This window comes from Ammodytes marinus, assembly GCF_949987685.1.
Source record: "Ammodytes marinus genome assembly, chromosome: 22".
Classification (NCBI taxonomy): domain Eukaryota; kingdom Metazoa; phylum Chordata; class Actinopteri; order Uranoscopiformes; family Ammodytidae; genus Ammodytes; species Ammodytes marinus.
The window spans coordinates 18499516-18520306 of NC_137226.1; the positions used below are offsets into that span (position 1 = coordinate 18499516).

Genomic DNA, 20791 nt, shown 5'->3' on the forward strand with positions numbered 1-20791 from the left:
ACATTAATACCCAGATCATGTTATGGGACATACTGTAGAGGCAGTGGTGATTCTGTGTTGTGGCAGACAGACAGCATTGTGGCAGGACGCCATCTGTCGCTGCGGGGAAAATGACTTTGGGCCAAAAGGACTCAATGTGATTGACCCAATTTACAGAGGGGATCTACTGTACTGTAGATCGTTCCAATAGATTATAGCAGTAAAATCCGCCCCACGCTTTACCAATCAAACCTCCGGATCGGATACCAACTGTGAAGAGTGAGCCAGGTGGAAGAGTCTCGTGATAACCTGATGTCCCTGATGTTACTCAAAATGAATGTCATAATCTGCTGTACATGATACGATATATAGAGGAATGACCTATACTGTATAATACCGTTCCATTAGTATTGTTGATAGTCAGGAGCAGCACAGACATTGGTATGATTGGTTATGTTTTCTCATGAGTTTCAGGTACAGTAATAATCGGGTAAATAAACGCATAAGACTTCAACAGGACTTGTAAAATGCATGTGAACACCTTTATCCGATCTATTTCGCACACAAATCGGCAAATTAACGGACAAGCAAAAGAATAAGAACACCTAGATAACTCGTTCATAGTCGACATTCTCTCTGCATGTATACACGGATCGGACATCGCATATCGGAGTTTTGCGTTCTGCGCTTGCTCGAGAATCCCTGTCGGGATTTCACATGGAAGTGGAAGGAGACGACGTAAAAAAATAGTAGGGTTGTTGACGGAAGGGAACCGGACGTGGCTCTATAACCACGTGTTGAAAGGGCTACAGCGCCACCTAGCATAGTGGAGACAGCCATGTATACTCAGACAAGTGACATGGTCCGTTCGAGTGTCTAGTTCGGTATATGTCTTAATCCAATTTAGTTGTGCCATGGAAACGCACTGACTGTGTAATATAGGAGCATTTTGGCATCGTCTAGTGTTGAAAGTTCTAGATTGCTAACCCCTCCTGGTCAGAGAAATCACAGGAGCTACGGTGGCCTTCAAGGACAAGGTGCTAGTTAATAGAGTTGGCATGAACCAACACTGTCTCAAGTTGTTTCCACTATACTATCAAGTGATGAGGTGAAGATGTATTTAGTTATTTATTCTATAGTACTTCTTCTTTGTCTTCCAACAGGTGCATTTCCCAAGGACATCCACATCATATAGAAACGTGCAAGGCCGATAAGCTTGTTCGCGCCCCACTACTATATAAAAAGCTCATCTTAGGGTAATTATTTTCAAGCAGAAATACAGTAATTAAAACATAATTATGGATATTTACATTCCATTTGTACCCAGTCTGTTCTGGAAAAACCGCAATCCCTTTTGCACACCGTACCTTTAAGAAAATGAGCGATGTTGTATTATATTGACAGAGGTTTGTTATCTTCCCTACCTCACTCTTTTTCTTCTTCTTCTTCTGTTTCTGCAGCTTTTTCTGCGTCCTCTGTCTCTTCTGAAGGAGGATGGTCTCGTAGCGCGGCCGGGGATGTTCCTACAGGAAACACACATAGTGCATAATGTACAAATGACATTAATAAGGGAAAATTCTGCAGCTGATTATGCAGATGATTTGTTTAATGTTCAGTGTGTGTGTGTGTGTGTTTGCGTGTGTGTGGGTGTGCGTGTGTGCGTCTGCGTGTGTGTGTGTGCGTGTGTGTGTGTGCGTGTGTGTGCCTGTGTGTTTGCTTGTGTCTGTGTGTGTTTGTGTGTGCGTGTCTGTGTGCGTGTCTGTGTGTGTGTGCGTGTGTGTGTGCGTGTGTGCGTGTGTGTGTGTGTGTGTACCTCGTCCTCCTCGACACCAGTCAGATCCCAGCTGAAGCTCAGACTGATCTGACGGCGCTTCCATTGCTCCAGGAACAGCACCGCTACACACACAGACACAGAAGTCCAATTTACTTCATGATCAAAGCCTTCAATATCTCCAGGGAAGAACTTTCATATGTTTCATTTCAAATATAACTCACTCAAAGACTTGTAAAAGCCAAAAGTTACTAACATTGCTATAACGCTCATAGTTTTACGTGGAAATATCCATAGTCAATGTTCACTTGAGTAGCTTTTTCTAGACTTCCAACCACATATTATGTTTGCAATCTCAGGAAAATAACAATACTTTATTTTAATATAGGCCTAATTCGGTTTTCTGGGTCAACAATGTAGTTTTAAAGCCAACTCATTGTTTGGTTTATACCCGTTTTCACTGGAAAATATCCACATTTTATAAAATGAGGAGTTTTTTTTAAAGTCAAATTGAAAAGATGTCTTGCAGTAACAGCATGCTGTTCAGGCCAATTTACAAGTTAGCAAGAAAAGCAGATGTTCACACAGTCACACAAACCAAGACACAGACACACGCACACACACACACACACACACACACACACACACACACACACACACACACACACACACACACACACACACACACACACACACACACACACACACACACACACACACACACACACACACACACACACACATCCTCACCCCACAGAGACATGAAGATGGCGAAGAAGACGGTGGCGGGGTTGTCGAAGAGGTGCGAGGCCCTGGCGGTGCCGCAGGCCGTGCTGAGGTGCCAGAAGTCACAGGCTCCGTCACACAGAGGACACATGGTGAAGTTCAGACTCTCGTCACACATCTCCTGACTGAGGGAGGGAGGGGGGAGGGAGGGAGGGAGGGAGGGAGGGAGGGAGGGGGGAGGGGAGAGAGGGAGGGAGGGAGGGAGGGAGGGAGGGGGGAGGGAGGGAGGAAGGGGGGGGAGAGTCATGGCATGAGTCTCACAACACAGAATTATGACAAGACTAACACAATAACCTTAAAATAGCATCAATTAAAAGTGCAGTCAGCAATTATGAAGAATGTTTGTTGTCAAAAAATGTTTTGTTAGAAATCAGTGAATATTTTTGTGATCCACTACCATTACGTACTGTGGTTGAGCTGAAAAAAGATCTACTGTCAATACACAACCTAGGCTCTGTAAACAGGTATGTAAACAAAGGGTATGTAAACAAATGGGGCCCCACATATCTAGCAAGATGCTCCTTTTCCAGCGGATCGTGTGGAGATATTCACCGATTTTGTCAAAAAAAAGTGATTTGGACAACAACCATTCTCCAGAATCACTGACTTCACCTTTAAATGAAGATCTGCATTGTAGAAAGGCCCACATATCTGTGAGTCTGTTACATTTAACACGAAGAAATGAATAGCACATTTAACACATGACCGCAGTACGAGCTCTTCAAAGTCAGTGTAGGCTGAATTATCAACCTTTATCTTCATGATGACACACTCTCACTCACACACACACACACACACACACACACACACACACACACACACACACACACACACTGCCAGCCGTGCCTTCTGTGTTCCGCCCACACAACAGTGACTAAAGCCAGATACAGCAGGTATCTGGGCAATCCCTGTCTACTGCGTGTACTGTAAGTGTGGAAGGCCATGTGTGCATACTGTATATTTCAATCGTGGCAAGAAGAAATCTTCATTTTCTACATCCTTTCTAATGATAGTATTTGATCCGATAACATGTTTTTTTTTGTATCATTTAGCATCTTCAGCTAATAGAATTCCTCCTGCTGCACTCACAGTCATTGGAGGGCTCTTTATAGATTTGTATAAGCACTGCGTCGGCCAAGGACTTTTCTTTTGTATCACTGAACTGGGTGGAAAATATGTAAAGTGTCAGATGGATTTGAACCTAATTCAAGTGAAATGTGGGTATATTACAATAGCTTTCTTCCACAAATGAAGCTGCAGTGCTCTGTGTGGTACCTGGGTATGTTAGTATCCACTGTAGCCACCCCGTAGCCAAACACAATGATTCCCACAATGGAGGCCGGTATCAGCAGCTGAGTGTAAACTCCGAGCCAGGCGAAGTACAGGCCGATCTTTTCTCCAAAGTATTTCCTGGAGGAGGGATCAGAGGTAAAGAATTAGGAGGTGAAAGTGTTGGTTGAGTTCATGGTGCTGCTGACACAACAGACTGCGCAGACTTAACCCACACGCAACACACAGGTATGGTATCCTCACGCTGCGTCAAAAATAAAAAGCCAGAATTCATCTTTTATTCAAGGCGTTCAATCTTCAAGTGGAGCTTTTAGGAGGTGTGTGTACAAAACGTTGCCTTTTATGCTAGGACGAACAAACGCAAGAGCTCAAAACATGGACTTAGGAACGCTATGCAGATATAGTAGCACGATATCACTGAGAGCAATATCATCACATTTTTAAACCTTGACGAGAACTAAAAGTACAGAAAATGTGTGTGATATAATCCAATTTTTAACATTTCTCAGAATGGGCAGGTGAAGTGGTCCTCCTCCTCAACCTGTGAACTATAGTACAGGTTCTACGATCATACAACATTCACATATCAATATGTAAGTTGAAAGTTATTTGTGGTGATAGCCAAAGAGGGAATTCCCTTCTAAAATCACAGTAAATGTACATATTTCACGGAACAAGCAGTGTGGATTTTGTCACTGTTAGAATGGGGTTGATCTGGCATGGCATCACTTCACGGCCAGCATGAGGAGGAGGTATGATCACTGTGACATTTAGATGTGTGAAACTGTGATAAGACTTGGAAAAATTGTGGAAATATCCTTTGAAGAATCGACTCACTTCACTGACGTTCTGAAAATGTAAAAGAAAACATCCTGCCAAATAACAGAAGTCTGTTTGTGAACCGCAATAACCACAATGCACTGCTACCTCTATAGCTGGGCATTTGTCCTTGGTTAATCAGATGTACAAAGTGTATGTACAGTTATCTGAGCTGCAAATTAGATGAAAGGAAAACATTTTGGGTATGGCGAAATTGCAGCTACTGATGTCGGTGGTGCGGTGGCGTTACCTGACAAGATCAATGGGCTGGTACTTGTAAAAGGCTGAGTATCGGGCCCACTCTTCATGCAGGACCTGACAGGAAGAAGAGAAGGAGACAGAGTCAGTGTGGGTGTTATGTTGTAATGCATGTTTACCTTATGTAGCCTAGCGCTCTTGATGCTAAAAGAACATCACCTCGCATCGCACAGATAAATAATCTGGTTTCATGATCTAAAAAAGAAATGCCATGATCATGATTGAATGGAGAAGTTGCTATTCATTTTAGCAGTAGTTTTTTACAAATTCAACTCACTCGTCGAGTTTTGCTTTTATACCCTGAACTCCGCTGAGATTTTTATTGAACTGAAACCGCAATCTGTGACAAACATTGGACAGATGGAGAGGAGGATCAATAGCAGCAGAGAAGAAAGAGAAGAAAGAGTGCGAGATGAAACTATTGATTGGAGGAGCGGAAAGTTCCTTTGCTGTTCAGCTGCAGCAAATTGACAAGAGAGTTTTCTCGTAGCAACCAGCACTGCATCCCATTAACCAGTTCCCTTTGCGGCAGTTGCAGTCTTCGCTAGCAAACCTTTTGTACTTTTCTTTAGACAGAAAAATGGAGGGAAAGAGAAAGAGACGCCGAATGAGAGAGAGAGAGTCTTTCTACCTGTCTGTCGCTCTTTTCCTCCACGTGTCCGATGACCTTGTAGTCACCCTGAGGAGTGGGAAGAGAGGGTGGGTGAACAAAGGCTTCCACACACTCAATCAAACATAATACACATACATACAATATTCTATGCTGTGTAGAATCTGGCTAGTATTACTACATCACATCACATTATATTGATAATCCAAGGAGAACATTTTGTCAAATCAATTTAATTCTAAAAAAAAAATCATATTCAAAACACGGCAAATCTGAAATTCAGAGACTAGATGTAGTGCGACATCTACAGTAGTGGGGGTTGTAGTTCACAACCCTTTTTCAAAATATTATATTATATATATTGATATTTAAGAACAGTCCTAGAATTTATCCTATTTTCATTCTTATTTCAAGCTTCCATTTTCTGTAAATTTTGTGTTGAAAGAAAAGGAAGAATTCCCACACTTACATCGTGAAGAGGGAAGGCAGAGTCGTACACGCCTTTAGCGATCAGCGTGCTGATGCCTGGTAAAGAGACACAGGGGGAGCAGAGACATTTAGACCACCATAAGGGGCTATGTGAACGTCACTCTGAGGGGCGTTTCCCCTCCTACCCTATCATCCAAACCACACACACAGAAGTTGTGATTTATTCCAAATTCTTGTTTGTCTTGAAACAGAAAAGAGTTTGGTGGAGTATTAATCCAGACAATCCAAGCAGCTGGCGAAGCAATAGCTGAGTCGTTGGCATTAAGGAGTGAGATTACACAGAATGGCGCCAAGACGTGGCGTGAAATAAAGTGAAAGTGTTGCTTATCTTACATCTAGTTCTGCACACTGCTCCGTTGATGTGATGTGTTATTGACGCCCGGTGATAAAGTGAGTCTCCTCGCTCGTTCAGACTCAATGTCGTGTTCAAGGACACTCCAGCAGCACTGTTATGATATCCGACCTTTTCTATGTCACTGACCAACTTCCTCATCGTTTCTTTGTGAACACTGAACTAACTAATGTCTTCTGTATATATTCAACCACTATGCATTAAAAAGACATACGTAGGCACCATTTTTTGGCTTTGGAACGTTTCATATGGCAAGTAATGGTCTGACATGTGAACATCAGATGACCTAGCACACATTGCTGGGCGCTTTAAGCAAAATAATTGATCAATTAATTACCAGTGCCTCAAAGGGGACCGTCAACTATGCAGGGATTAGTTGTGCTATTAATGAAACTCGCCACCAACACTCAAAGCTGCATTCAAATGCATGAATGCTCATTGAACTGACTGGAGGCAAACCACAACTCCCAGAGGGCCCTGCTTCAATCTCAGCCTGACCCAGGAAGTATGACCCACTTGTGGAGGAGATGGAAGAGGGCAGTGGAGACATAGGGACTGAGCTCTGTGTGTGTGAGAGAGGCGAAATGTGTATCTTTGAAGAGCAAAGAGAGAATAGAGGTTAAAGAGATGCAAGTCTATTTTCTCCCCCCTTCTTGCCCTGCAGCTCCCTCAGTACCCGCTGGCTGAGACCTTCTGCTGCTGCGGGGGAGCCAAGCTGACATATGGTGGACACTGGAAATGAAACGGGTGTCAGCTCACTTTAATATGGGCCTCGTGAACGCATAGGGAGTACAGATATACTGTATAAACATTAAGGCAAGGCTTGAGTTGACCTGAATTGAGGGTGTGCTGAATGACTGGCAGTTCGTTTAGAAAATCCCCAAGGACATTTATTCCGCTCTTATAGGCAGTGGTGGATGTATCTTTTGGAAGTCTTATTGACACAGTCATGTGTTGTGTTTCTCCCATATTAGGTGTATTTTGTAGCTGCTGTTGTTATCTCAATACACAGTAAATTCCCCAGTGTTAAATATGCAGTGTCAAACTCCATTAACTCTATCTGAGTTAATATAACAACAGCTGGAGTAGAATGCCTCCTAGTGTTGGTGTCAATTTCAGTAGTTAAAAGACGGGGTGTAGAAAGTACTCTATAAGGCTTTAAATAACACTATACAGTGTATTTTTAACTCTATTTTGAGTTAATTTAACTCTAAAATTGTAACACTTTGAAGAGAGTTAATTTAACTCTAAAATTGTAACACTTTGAAGAGAGTTAATTTAACTCCAATTCTGAGTGGGACCAAATACACTCGGAAATAGTGTTGAATTTAACTCTTTTAGTGTTATTTTAACACTTCAAAATTTACTGTGATGGGAAGATAAGGTCAGATAAAACTTTTTGTCCGTTCACTAGGATATGTGTTGAGCATCACATGCACAACTTTGCTTACAAAAGTCAAAATCAACTGACACAGCTGCTGAGGTAAAGTTTGACTTTACATCTGCTAACTGTCCCAGTGGACGTCTGCAGTAGACAGAAGTGTTAATGAGAGAAGCCTGTTTCTAGGAGCAGCCTGGTGGGAGCAGGGTGTTGTCAGTGCTACAAAGCCCAAACCAAACAAATGAGTGTTAAAAAGGTGTTGGTGTCATGATCCCATTATCCAATCATTGCACTCCTTGTCTGTGTCATCAACTGCACTCCACTTCACTTCAGCCCCCAAATGAACTCCCAGTGGGCATATCTATATCACCTCCCACTAGTGACTAGTCTATCAAACGGTCCAGTCAGATTAGAAAGTTTTAGCACAACCTTGAACTTAAAGTGAACTCTTACCTGTTGCTGACATTAGAATTGTCATAATTATATACATGAAATGTTTAGCGTAAACTTCCAATTCCAACAAGTTTTGAAACACGTTAAGCTTATCTTGACATAGTGATGAATCAGTTATCAGTGTCACAAGAAGATTGTTTGGCCGTTTCTTGCAAGTTACTTCCCAGATGTGACTGTGATGCGGTATTTAATTAATTACATGCCATCATATTGGAAGGGGATGAAAGGGGTATGATGAATACAACAATGTATAGGGGCTGGAAGAGGCTGTATATGTTCAGTGAACTCCTCCCGGACACACACAGACAACCACACACACACATGAACTGCTTGGTATCCTCACCTATGGTTTGACAGGATCGCACACACACCGTCCGTCTCAGGATCTCATACACCTGAGGAAGATTGAATAACAGTAGACTGAAGATGCAAGCTCGTCCTGGACAAACACTCCACTGAGAGGAGAAACTGAATCAAATCTGAGGGATCACTTACTATTCGTCCCCTGGTGGCGTTGTCAAAGAACGTGTCTTTAGATGTGATGTTGTACCTGAAAGAAACAAGCATTAAATAAAAAATGTACACATATTAACATGTGCATTATTTATAGTATAGTAACACATGCAAACATATAGTGAAATTATTGTTAATAATGTTATCGGCCAACTGAACCTATTCACTGATCAAAGCAACACAATCTGCCATGTAAGCCAAGTATCTCACTGGGCCTGATTAAAACATATTCAACATTTATTTGATTTCTTTAGATTACTTAAAAAGTTGAAAGAACCACCAGGCATTACTGGTTGCCTACTATCAATCAGTATGCTGAGGGTAGCTTGGCCCCTTATGCTAAGGGTTTAGCAATGCAAAGTGTTTTGGTGTGTTGGCACAGCCTACAAATGCAACTATCAGTCAGGAACATGGAGTGTAATCTCCCAAAATCTTGTATTTCATAGTAAGTAAACATGGCAAGACAACTGCACTACTGTCATGGAATATGCTCAAAAATCAAACATGTCATCAGCACAACTAGAAAATAATATATTGTTAGAGAAAAGTTTGCAAACATTAGCTCGCATTAGCCACCTAATCTACGGGTACCAGACCCAGTAAGGCTGTAGCTACAATAACATTAAGGATATTGAAGTTACAAATTCTCTTATTCTTATTCTCGTTGGAGTTTTGCTTATTTGTGAAAAACAAACATCAAAGGAAGGCATGACTGTTTTTGAGCTGGCAGACTTTAAAGACCTACTTCACCGGTTGGAATATGAAGGCGTATTGAACTCGGAGATCCTATGTAGTATAAATGTGCAAAAAAAAAATTGAATCGGTTCATCCTAGCCTGAGAAAAAGCAGAAAGAGTGTTTTATGGTCTCACTGTCTAACCCTACATTTTCGTTCTTGTGACATCACAAGAATGTCAGGATTAACAGGACAGCTGGGCCAAGGGAAGACTGAGGGAAAACTGAGGGAAGAAAAACCTCATTCATTATATTATAATAGTGATTTTATAATGATAGAACGCTGGTTCCGTAAAGTATTCAAGTATTCCTTTAATTGTAGCTGCTGTAGCCAACACAGCTGCTGGGCTGACCTCCTTGTATCAATTTGCTTACGTAGCCTAAAAACGGGTAATTTACTTTTGATTTGCTGTGAGCTTCGTGTTATGTAGCAACCAATACTCACGAAATAAGAGTGTGTAGTTAAGATCTTAATTTAGCTGTGTGTGTGTGTGTGTGTGTGTGTGTGTGTGTGTGTGTGTGTGTGTGTGTGTTTATCTCACAGGTGGAGCTTGTCCCTGGAGAAGCAGTGTGAGAGGAATCTGGTGCTCTCATGGTCCTGATGTGGTACTTTGGGCTGGAACGGCTGGTTCATTTTCCTCCACACTGTGCTCATGCTGGATCCAAAGCCACTTCTTTCCTCCTTCAGGTCATAACTCTGATGGAGCACACGACATAGACTCAGTCAACCTATTACACATGGTTAAGTGCCTTACAGTTCTGAAGAAAATATATACTGTTTTCACAACAAACTGGTAGTGAGAGCTCACCGTCTTGGTTGGGACTTTTATCTTGAGAAACTCTGCCTCCCTACACAGTACCGGCCAGGGCGCATGGAGACGGGTGAAGCTAGGGCCGTGGTTCTTTAACTGAAAAACAATCACAATTTAATGTTAGGACATATACAATATTTACATAGTCGAAACCTTCAGGAAATGAGACAAATAAAACATGCATCCTCATTCACACACTCAGACTCAGAGATTACAAGTTAATGCAATATGTATATCTACATGTTAAAGGAATGCAAAATGCATTACTCTTGTTTCTACACGTTGGTCAACATCAACAACATGCCAGGCCAGGCACTCAGTATTTGTGCCAAGTATAGATAGCTTTAACAACAGGAAGGTTATAGATTATTGATTCCCCATGTTTCCCTCTGTTTGCATGTACATCAGTGTCTAAGCCAGTGTTCAACCAAAAAGTTTTTTTTTTTTTTTTTTTAATCAAAACTTTTACGTCTTGGGAAATATATCAGGAGATTTCTTGGCGTAATCTACCTGTTTACCAGTCCATCTGTCAGTGTTACCATCTGTCAGTGTTAGTACGGCTTATATGGCAAATAAATATAGCCGACACACTCCGTTTCAACAAGAGAGGGCTTAATATGCGTGTTGATCTAACTGCGGTCCAAAAGCTTCTCAGCTGCTTTTGCCTCAAGACTTCCAAATTGGCGTCTGGAGCTTGGACTCACAGCAGATTGCAAAGCCTCCCTCCACAATTCAAGCCATACTTTACACTTGAACTAGGCACAACCAATCCCCGCCATCAGCCTGACCCACTCAAACACTTTGGCTCACCAGTTTGGCCAGCAGCATTACTGGTATTTATAAAAGATAGATGTCGCCTGTGTTCCCACAGCAAAGCCTGGAGTGGGTTTTATCTTCACAGCTACGTTGTTGCAGTCTGTTCCTGACACATTGGAAGCTTTATTTGGCTCCTATCATCATCCTCGCCACCAAACAGAAATACTCTATTATTTACTGTATATAATATAAAACCCATGACTCATGTAGCTGCTTGTGCCAAATGAATCACACTTGTATTATTAAGATACATTAGCAAAGTGTGATAACTGGCAGCCCACATATAGCATCAAACAGGCGTGTGATTGGATTGTGAATATCAGTGCTTTGCCCCCCTGGCCCTCTGCAGCTCACTAAAGAGCAACAGTTGAGGAGAGACACTGCAGGTGAATATGGGAAAAAAAAATAAATAAAAAATAAGGTTGCGATAATGGCCGTTGATGGTTGTAGAGGACAAATATACAGACGCAGACAGACTATGTTAAGTAAAATAAACAACTTAATGTACATTCTGGACCTTTTATTAACACTAGTATGACAGAAGACATGGTATAGAAGCAAAATAGCATTGTCTACCATTGTCACCTTAAAGAGATATAATACAAAAAATATATATAAGATGTTAATTGTGAGAAGCAGTGAAAAACTGCTCCTCCAAAATCCATGCAGCAGTCATTGTGGAGCTGGTTTTTGCGGAGCGAGTGAGTGAGAGTTTATGCAAAACTGAAAGAGAGCCGAGTCAGTGGGGGACGTGAGCCAGGTAACCTTACCCTCCGCAGACCCCCATCAGCTTCAAGAGAAAAGGTGGCACGGCGAACGAGGGAAACCTGAAGCCATTCCCTTTCTCCTCTCTCGACTCCTACTCTCCCTGAGATCTCTCACTCCCCCCTCTCCTCACATATATGTTACTGTACCTTCTGCTAGCCACTAGCCACTAGACACTGTCTCACTGACTGATTGACTGACTGGTCCACGCGCTAACTGTCACTCATGCTCCTCTTATATTTCACGTCCACACTGGGACCTTTTTCATGCAAAGTAGCACAGTGGAGCGTCAAGCCACCTGAATGCTCTTTAATTAGAATGAATGTACAGTATAATCATTCATAAGGCATGTTTGTCAGTGACTTGAAGGTTTAACTTGCACTGAAGGCCACTTGTACAATGTAGCCTACAACAACTTTCTAAATCCACTGAATAAAGTATATGATCTGTGGGGTTTTGTAGCCTGAAAATGACACAAAATCTCTATTTTGTTTCACTTCTTTATTCACGTTTTGTTTGTTGGTTCTTTTTATTTGGAAGAGGTTTTACATCAGTGTGAGAAACTAATAATCCAGAGTGACGTATTTGTTCAGAGATGGTTGTTTGAAGTCAACATCAAAGATGGGCTGCTAGGAACAATTGATTTTATGTTTGCTATGTCAGTCAGAGGAAAGTAGAGAATCATGAGTTCTTGTTTCTGCGAGTGACGTCGACTTACAACAACCTGAACAGCTGGGCATAGATCATCCAGGCTTGATGCTATTTAAGTGGCTATTTTAAAGTATTTGCTAGAAGATGACATTCTCAATGTTAAACCTGAAGACAAAGCTCCGATTGGCTTGGATTGTTTGTGGTCAGCGGTTGAAGAGAGACAAATACAACCCCAAGAACACCTGTGCTCCAGGGATTCAATCCAGACCAACACAGGGGGCTGTCAGACGATGAAACCGGATCCAGAAAGTCCAGTAAAATATTAATGTGTTATCAGGCGGCTTATCAGACATGAAAACACTGCACAGCTGTTTGTAATGTTCACAGAATGTACAAGTGTGGAACGTTATCAGAGGGGCAACTGTTCACATTACAGGGTAACCAGGCATCTGTTTCATTTGCCCAATGCAGTGTGTGGCTGCAGGATTTTGCATTGTGATTCAGCAAGAATTTAGCCTGGATCAACAATTCTTCACCGGACGATCCCGTGACCATCATGCCTCATTCAATGTAATGAAAAGGCGGCATTCTTTCAAACAAGGCTCAAGTTGATATGAATGTGGACTTTACAATTACTGCGAACACATAACATGATGGGTCAATACAAATGCTGAACTGTATCACTTGTAGTGGTTATGCTGGATGCTAGAGTGTCTCTCCAGACTCTAGACTACATTTCCCAGATGTTTTACTTTCCTCTACCTAAACTACAGAGCTCCAGAGTAGCCATATAGAGGAAAAAAAGGATATTGAGGTCACCTTTTACTACACTGAGCACTCCAAATGCTATTGCGTGCGCACAAGATAGAGTTTGTTCCCAATTTGTAATTAATTTGTGCGCAAAAATTATATAATGGAATAATTTCCGGCAGTGCCCAAGGTGTATATTCATTTCAGTCGCCAAACGCGGTACTTGTCCTCAGCTGTACTATGGTTATGGATAGAGATTCACTTTAGCTTGGGGTTTCGTTATAATGACATTTTGACAATAACAAGGATATTGAGAACTTATCTAGTCTGCAAAGTTTTGACTTGTGTTTGGAGCAAGGTTCTGCATCAGGAAAGAAGTCATCAGGATTGTATCTTGTGGCCACAAATGAATTAAAAAGTGGTGACAAATTGTATCATTTGTGCACACAAATTAATTGAAATGAGCGAACAAATTATATCTTGTGCACAATGTATCTTGTGCACTTGTACTACATTGAGTAAACTGTGGCCTCAAAATACTTTTTCCCTCCCTCTCTCTCTCTCTATGGCCACTCTAGGGCTGCATACTTAACAACATAAACATGTTGGAAGTGTTTTTCTATTGGCCTATCACCCTCCTTCACCATCTGCAATCACCAAAATCTCTCATAATCTGACTCTTAATGTAAATGTGTAGAGCAGAATACTGAAAGCTGGCGGTCCTCTCAGTGGAGGTCTGTTTGTTCATGTTGTCACAAAATAAAGAAATTAGAAATGCTGCATTGATGTTCAATGTTAGATGAAACGCTGAGAATGCCCCAGCTAAAGCTCATCCTTGTACTGTGGCACTTTACCTCGCTCTCCTACATCATTTCTTGTTCCCACCTTCTACCAACATCCATTATATTCCACCCACCTGCTCACATTCATTTCTTAGCTCTCCCACTCCCTTTTCCCTCCCTTTCCTTTTTTCTATCTCTCCACCAAAAATCAGAGGATATAAATACTTTCCAGCCTGGAGAAGGTTAATTAGTAGCAGGATTTCCAATTAGCTCTTTAGCTCTGTAGGGGGGGTAACTAGGACGCAGCCAGGGGCCTCTTTGGCTCCTCTCTGGAGCAATCGAGTATGAGAGGGTGGTCGGATTGGGCGATGAGATGGTACGTGAGGCTGTGAGCAGAGAGAAATCGAGTCAGGAGGTGTTGATGATATGAATGGGAGAAAAACCTTTAGACAGTGACAGAAGGTGAGTGTGAGGGCGACTCAATGAATTCACACAGAGCAAGACAAATTAAGTCAAAGAGATACAGAGAAGCACAGCATGAAAGGTGCTTATTAGCCGGAGCAATTGAATTTGGGTAAAGGTTGTTGGGAGGAGGGTGACTGAAGCTCCTACAGATCTGCAGGTGGGTGGATATAGGGATCGACAGGGATATGATAACGTATTCTAGGAATGCAGGCCACCTGTTGAATCACACACGTAAGCACACATCTCAACTGATAATTGAATAATACTTTTTAATTAGTATTTTTTCAATCACTGCTTAGACATTTGCTTGAATAACTCTTTGCACAATAGTTTAACTTAAAGTGGCAGTTTGGGAAATTGCTCTGATCCAGCTTCTCCTTACGTTTGCACTTGCACAGACGTGTGCAATTTCTGTCAGGTTACCTCTCACTCATCACTCCCTCATTGTATCCACTTCCCCGGGGTTGGGTCATGAGGGCTACAGCTCCAGCAGGGGATCCCAAACTCCCCTTTCTCGGGCCACATTACCAAGCTCTGACTGGGGGATCCAGAGGTGTTCACAGACCAGTGCGGAGATATAATCTCTCTACCTAGTCCTGGGACTTCCTCCTCCCAGCTGGTCTTGCCAGGAAAACCTCCACAGGAAACATCTTAACCAGATACAGGAACCAGCAGGAACCACCTCTTGGCTGGCTCTTTTTCATCAAAGGAGCAGGGCCTCTACTCCAAATCTCTCAGAATGACTGAGCTACACACTCAGTCTCTAAGGGAGATGCCAGCTACTCCCCTGAGAAAACCTATTTCAGCCACTCATACCCGGGATCTAGTTCTTGCTGTCATGTCCCGGCATTGATGACGAGAGTAGGAACCATGTTTGACCGGTAGATCCAGAGTTTTGCCTAACAGCTCAGCTCTCTTTTTCGGTCACAACAGTGCAGTAAAGCGAGTGTTAAACCCCTCCCTAGCTGCTCCGATTCTCCGGCCAATCTCACGCTCCATTGTCCCCTCACTCGCGAACAAGACCTTGAGGTACTTGAACAGTTCAAGACAGGACTAATTCCCTACCCAGAGTAGGCACTACATCGGCTTACTGCTGAGAACCTGGGCCTCAGATTTAGAGGTGCTGCTTCACACTCGGCTGCGAACCGATACAGTGAATAATGAAGGTCACAGATTGATGATGTCATCAGGACCACATCGTCTGCAAAAAAGCAGCAATGAGATCCTCAGCCCAACAAACTGCAACCCCTCCCCACCACGACTACACCCTGATGTCCTGTCCATAAATGGCATATCACATTATTCAAAACATCCTTATTTCAACTCAAGTCCATTGCTCACACAGAACAGGCTTAAAATTCCATCAGTTTTTTTGACGTTAGAACCTAAATTGTTCTATAGAATCTTACCTTTAATTTAGAAGGGTAAACAAAACTTTTGCATCACATTGAAATGAGTGAGTGTTGGCGCACCACACTATAGCCCATCATCATAAAAGAAACTTCTGTGAAGCTGTTGACAGGACACTTTTGACTGCACACAAGCCAAAATATTTACTGTTTGTGATGTGAATTTGAATACACAGTGGGTTTATAAATCGAGGGCTTGGCGCACAAAGGGCGTAAGTGACATTTTCGGAATTTTACAGGAGAGCAAAAACAAACTTTTTATTGATCGTAAATATTTAACAAAAAACAGCATATGGAAGCAATCTCTACTTTAATAGAGATTAGGCTTGAAGGAATTAATATTTTAGAAAAAATTTAAAATTTAAAAAAATATATTTATTAAAATAAAATGAAAAATAAAGTGTTCATTTTAGTGTCCATATTGTCTCCATAATATATGGGTATATCAAATTCTCCAAACATATTCAATAATACTTTTTCTGTAGCATAAATGTTGGTCATTTCTCCATATTGTCAGCTCTTTTGCCTATTTATGATGCACTTACGCCTTTTGTGCGCCAAGCTCAACTGAAGGTTTTCACTTACGCCGTTATGTTTTTAGCCTTTATTTCAAAAAGTTAAATGTTTAGTGACGTTATTCTTTTACCATTTGATATAACTTATCAGGACCTTTAAAATGATATATAAAAGTAATTTTCGCAAAATATGTCACTTACGCCCCTTTTGCTCCAAGCCCTCGAAATATAAAAATGGTCCAGTTTAAGGCATATTTAAGTGAATGAACTCCTCCTAATGTAAAGTCAATGGGGCGAGAAAGAACTCACAGGCAGGGCGAGTGGAAAAAACAATATGTACATGTGTAGTACTACAATGTACGATGATACATCCATGCCCCTTAGTTATTGGGAAGTGGATTTGCTACGTATATAAAGTTTGCATGCTTCCCCTGAACACAGCAGGGCTTGAGCAGACAGGTGCAGAACAGAACAGTGTGCTGTCCTGCCGTATGTTAAGCAAATGCTGGGCACAGAGTGATTATCTACCAATGGGACGTCTGAGTAGTTAATCCTGCTCATTCTGTTGCACAAGCCCCAGCAGACTGAACTCTTCAAAAGTCACGGCTCCTCTTCTTAAATTAACATCTTGCACTGATTTAATTAAAAGTGTTCCGTAAAACGATGTTCCTACCAGATCAAAGGTCAGCTCAATAATCCTCCGGCACAGCCAACAGGTTTGACATTTAAGTAATTCCTTTTTTTCCCGCTCAGAATCCAATTAGAGTGAAGTCAAACAGGGTGGGCACCGGCAGGAGAGTTTAGTCTGCCACAATGCACAGGCGTAATGAGAAAATATTGGTTGGCTTATTTCTATATATTGGCAGCCATTAGAACCATGTAGGAAAAAATGCTAAATAGTAAATACGAGAGTAAAGTGAAATTTGGGGTCCATCATTTACTTCCAGACTCACAAACAGTGCAAACCAAACTCTTAGATTAACCATGGTCTCTCTATGGCAAGAGTTCATTTGTTTGAAATGAGAGAATGTGTCTGCATCATTATGGTGTGATAATGGACTTGCTTTTATTATTATTGCATGATCTGCACACAGATTAAAGCAATAAAATGCATTTCTGATATTCTCATTTTTGATTGTATCTCTGCGAATGATAGAGTGAGCGTCAAACCTACAGTTACTGCCAGCGCCTAGCTACGCCCCGATGGAGGGAGTGTAATTATGTTTGCCAGTCATTTTGTAAGAGCACCTGTCACTATATTGAAATGGGGGGATGTTGGAATGTGAGTGTTCATCTTTATAGCGGCTGATTAAATCTGCCCCCTCTATCAACCAGATGAGATGAGATGAGGACCTATCAATCAGTGGGCTAATCTTATCCTGGCTTAGGCTTTGCGGCCACACCGACAACAATCTGATTATTACGAGCCTGCATGTCATGCACTTACTGCCAACTGGCTGCAGGCCAACACACACACATGTCCACACAGTCACGTGTATGTAGAAAAATAGGTATCATACACACACATACCATACCAGTGTACATTGGTGTAACACTGTAAAAGTCCTAGTATCCCACATTTAAATGGAGATCATTCCTCCCTGCTCATTTCATAGTATCAGGGATGGAACAATTCACAAAATTGAAAACCATTTCATCCATGCAGCTTCTAGAAGCGAACGACACTTCATTTTCCAAATGAATCCCTTTTAGTTTCTGGAGCCAGAGAGCAGCAGCAGTTCATTTGGTAACAAGTGGAATTTAACAATAACTACATTTGTACAACTCTGTGGCAGTGAGCCTGCAGCCCAGAACGCACAGTGCACAATGACTGTGTGTTCTGCCAAGTGCCTACTACATGCATGCACGCGCACACACACACACAAACGCGCACACACACACACACAAACACGCACGCACACACACACACACACACACACACACACACACACACACACACATACACACACACACACACACACACAAGGCAAAAGCAGGGCTCAACTACACACTCTCACTCGTAAGTACTGGTTGCTACGTAACACAAGATTACAGCAAAGCGATTTGGACATGTCAAAACTAAATTACCCATTTTAGGCTACGTGAGCAAAGCGCTAAAGAGAGGTCTACACAACAGCTGTGTTAGCACCAGCTGCTACAATTAAAGTCCGCCACATGAAACCATGAGGCCCTTGCATTTAAAAACCAAACAAATAAAATCACAGTAGTAGGGGAGAACGGGGTAATCTGAGCCACTTTTTACATTTGCTCCCCTCTAAGCGAGCTAAAATGATTTATCACTCAAATTTACACATTTCCCATTAATTCAGGATGTTTCATAGAAATTGGCATTAGCAGATTTTTTTCAAGACAAAGGGCAGTGAAAATATGATTGTTTTAAAAAAAGTTGTCATGTGGCTCACTTTACCTCAGCTGTGGGGTAAACTGAGACAGACCAAAAAAATCAAGAGGGTAAAGTGAGCCACTTACTTTTTCCACTCTGAAACTACCATAACAACACATATAATATAACAGTTAGAATCCTGAAAGCTAGCCACACATTCCAGAACTAATGTCGGACTAATAAAAGAATGATGGGGTTTGGTCAATTAAGCAAAGCAAATTTTCTAAACACTTGAAAGTAACTCTGAACAAAATCAAATACAACACATTATAATTCAAAAGGTTTTAATAAGATTCAAATGAAAGATAGAAACAGTTAGATTAGAACACAGTCTGGGGGTCAGAACACAGGACCCTTAGAGCCAACTTGTGTCTGGGGGTCAAAGCATAGGAAAATCAGAACCAGCAAGAACAGCCTGGGACTCAGAACACAGGAGAAGACCCAATTGGATTATAACATCAGCCTGTCATACTCTACAACTAGGCCTACCCTACATTCCAGCCCTGAAGGTTACAGGGAAAGATGAGAAGGTGCTCTTTCCATGTGGTTGCCCCAGGTCGTCTTCCTGGTGTATTTCCTTGGCATGATGGCTTTTCTACAATGTGTATGACATTAAAATAAAACATATGTTATGTAATATTACATTAAAATATGTTTAAGACTTAACTCGTGCCTCATGGTGGGGGAAAGTGAGACAGTGTCTCACTTTCCCCCACAGCATTTGGCTCACTTTCCCCCACCACCACAATTTGAGAAAAAACTACCTCCCTTAGCATTTCAGGCTAATCTTTAGCTAATATCATCACATGGTTTTTATATGTTGGTAGTTCATCAACACGTATGATAAAAGTTTTTCTACGTGAATACATTTGCTTTGGCACAACAGTTGATTAAGTTGACAGCAAGAAAATTTACTTTTACATGCAAAATACCTATTTTGGTGAAAAAAAACATGCTTACCACAGCACCATGAGGTCCTCTCTTTCAGGGCCAAGGGGAAATGAGAGGGGCTTGAAAACATATATCTCACATCACCATAAATGTTTTCCGTTGCCTAGATACAGGGGGTGGCTCACATTACCCGATGGCTCAGATTCCCCCGTTCTCCCCTATACTGTATATATTGGTGGTAGGCGCAAAGTAACAGAAAAAACTAATTAAAATAATTGTAGATTTTAAGTATCTAAATTACGATAAATAAAACAGCAATAAAGGATAGTTATATACGGTAAGCTACCATTTAACAGCGTAGGCAATCTGTAAAACAAGGTAGAGAATCTACACTCGTAAAGACCAAATATCCAATATGTCACAGATTAATGATATTTCATGAGAATTCTAATGCTTTTCTGAGTTCAGTTCAAATGCTCCACAGCTTTGGTCTGATCTGGTCCAGGAGAACATTCACCAGTCTTTACAGTTTTCACATCTACACTATTGACAATACGTATTGTTGGTTTAATGTTTGCTTTGCGTCTGGTAGAAGAAACCAGGCTGAATGAATCAGTCCTGATTTGTTTTTGCCATTGCTCCAGGAGTGCAGGTTTGGTGCAGTTCACACCGAGTCATGCATCCCAGTGTGTTGCCCTGGATACAAGCTGTTTTCTGACACATGCAGTCATTCTTTGATTGCCACTTTGTGAAAATGCTTCTTTCAAAACAAAGGCTTTTGTCAGTTCAGGAAGATTCCTGTCATGTGTTGTCATGTATGATTCCTTTGATGAAGGCTCATCTGTCTCCACTGTTTTTTCTCCACTGTCTTTTCTGATGCAATTTTTCCATGTTTGATATTAGTTCTGTTTTCCTAAAATGTTCTAAAATTTTGGAAAAACGATTACTTATTCAAGGCAGGAGCCCAAGGGGTGAGGAGGCCTCTAAAGAGCACTATAGAATAGAGCATATAGAGCACTTATGTGAAGGGACTGTTACTAACAACGGTGAAGGAGCTCACGCTTGTCAATTATAAATTATGTAAATGCACTGCACC

General features: G+C 41.5%; 1 protein-coding gene across 1 annotated transcript in view; it reads right to left on the reverse strand.

Moving 5' to 3' along the window:
• The window catches only part of ano2b (anoctamin 2b), a gene marked incomplete at both ends in the record, with an annotated part of 66062 nt that overhangs the window by 36231 nt on the left and 9040 nt on the right, over positions 1–20791 (reverse strand). Inside the window, 12 exons of the mRNA XM_080051290.1 lie at positions 1404–1502; positions 1793–1875; positions 2501–2661; positions 3812–3946; positions 4896–4960; positions 5535–5582; positions 5983–6038; positions 7003–7086; positions 8532–8583; positions 8684–8738; positions 9978–10132; positions 10245–10343. Of these exons, the coding sequence (XP_079907416.1) occupies positions 1404–1502; positions 1793–1875; positions 2501–2661; positions 3812–3946; positions 4896–4960; positions 5535–5582; positions 5983–6038; positions 7003–7086; positions 8532–8583; positions 8684–8738; positions 9978–10132; positions 10245–10343 (1092 nt within the window). The remainder of the gene's footprint in view (positions 1–1403; positions 1503–1792; positions 1876–2500; positions 2662–3811; positions 3947–4895; positions 4961–5534; positions 5583–5982; positions 6039–7002; positions 7087–8531; positions 8584–8683; positions 8739–9977; positions 10133–10244; positions 10344–20791) is intronic.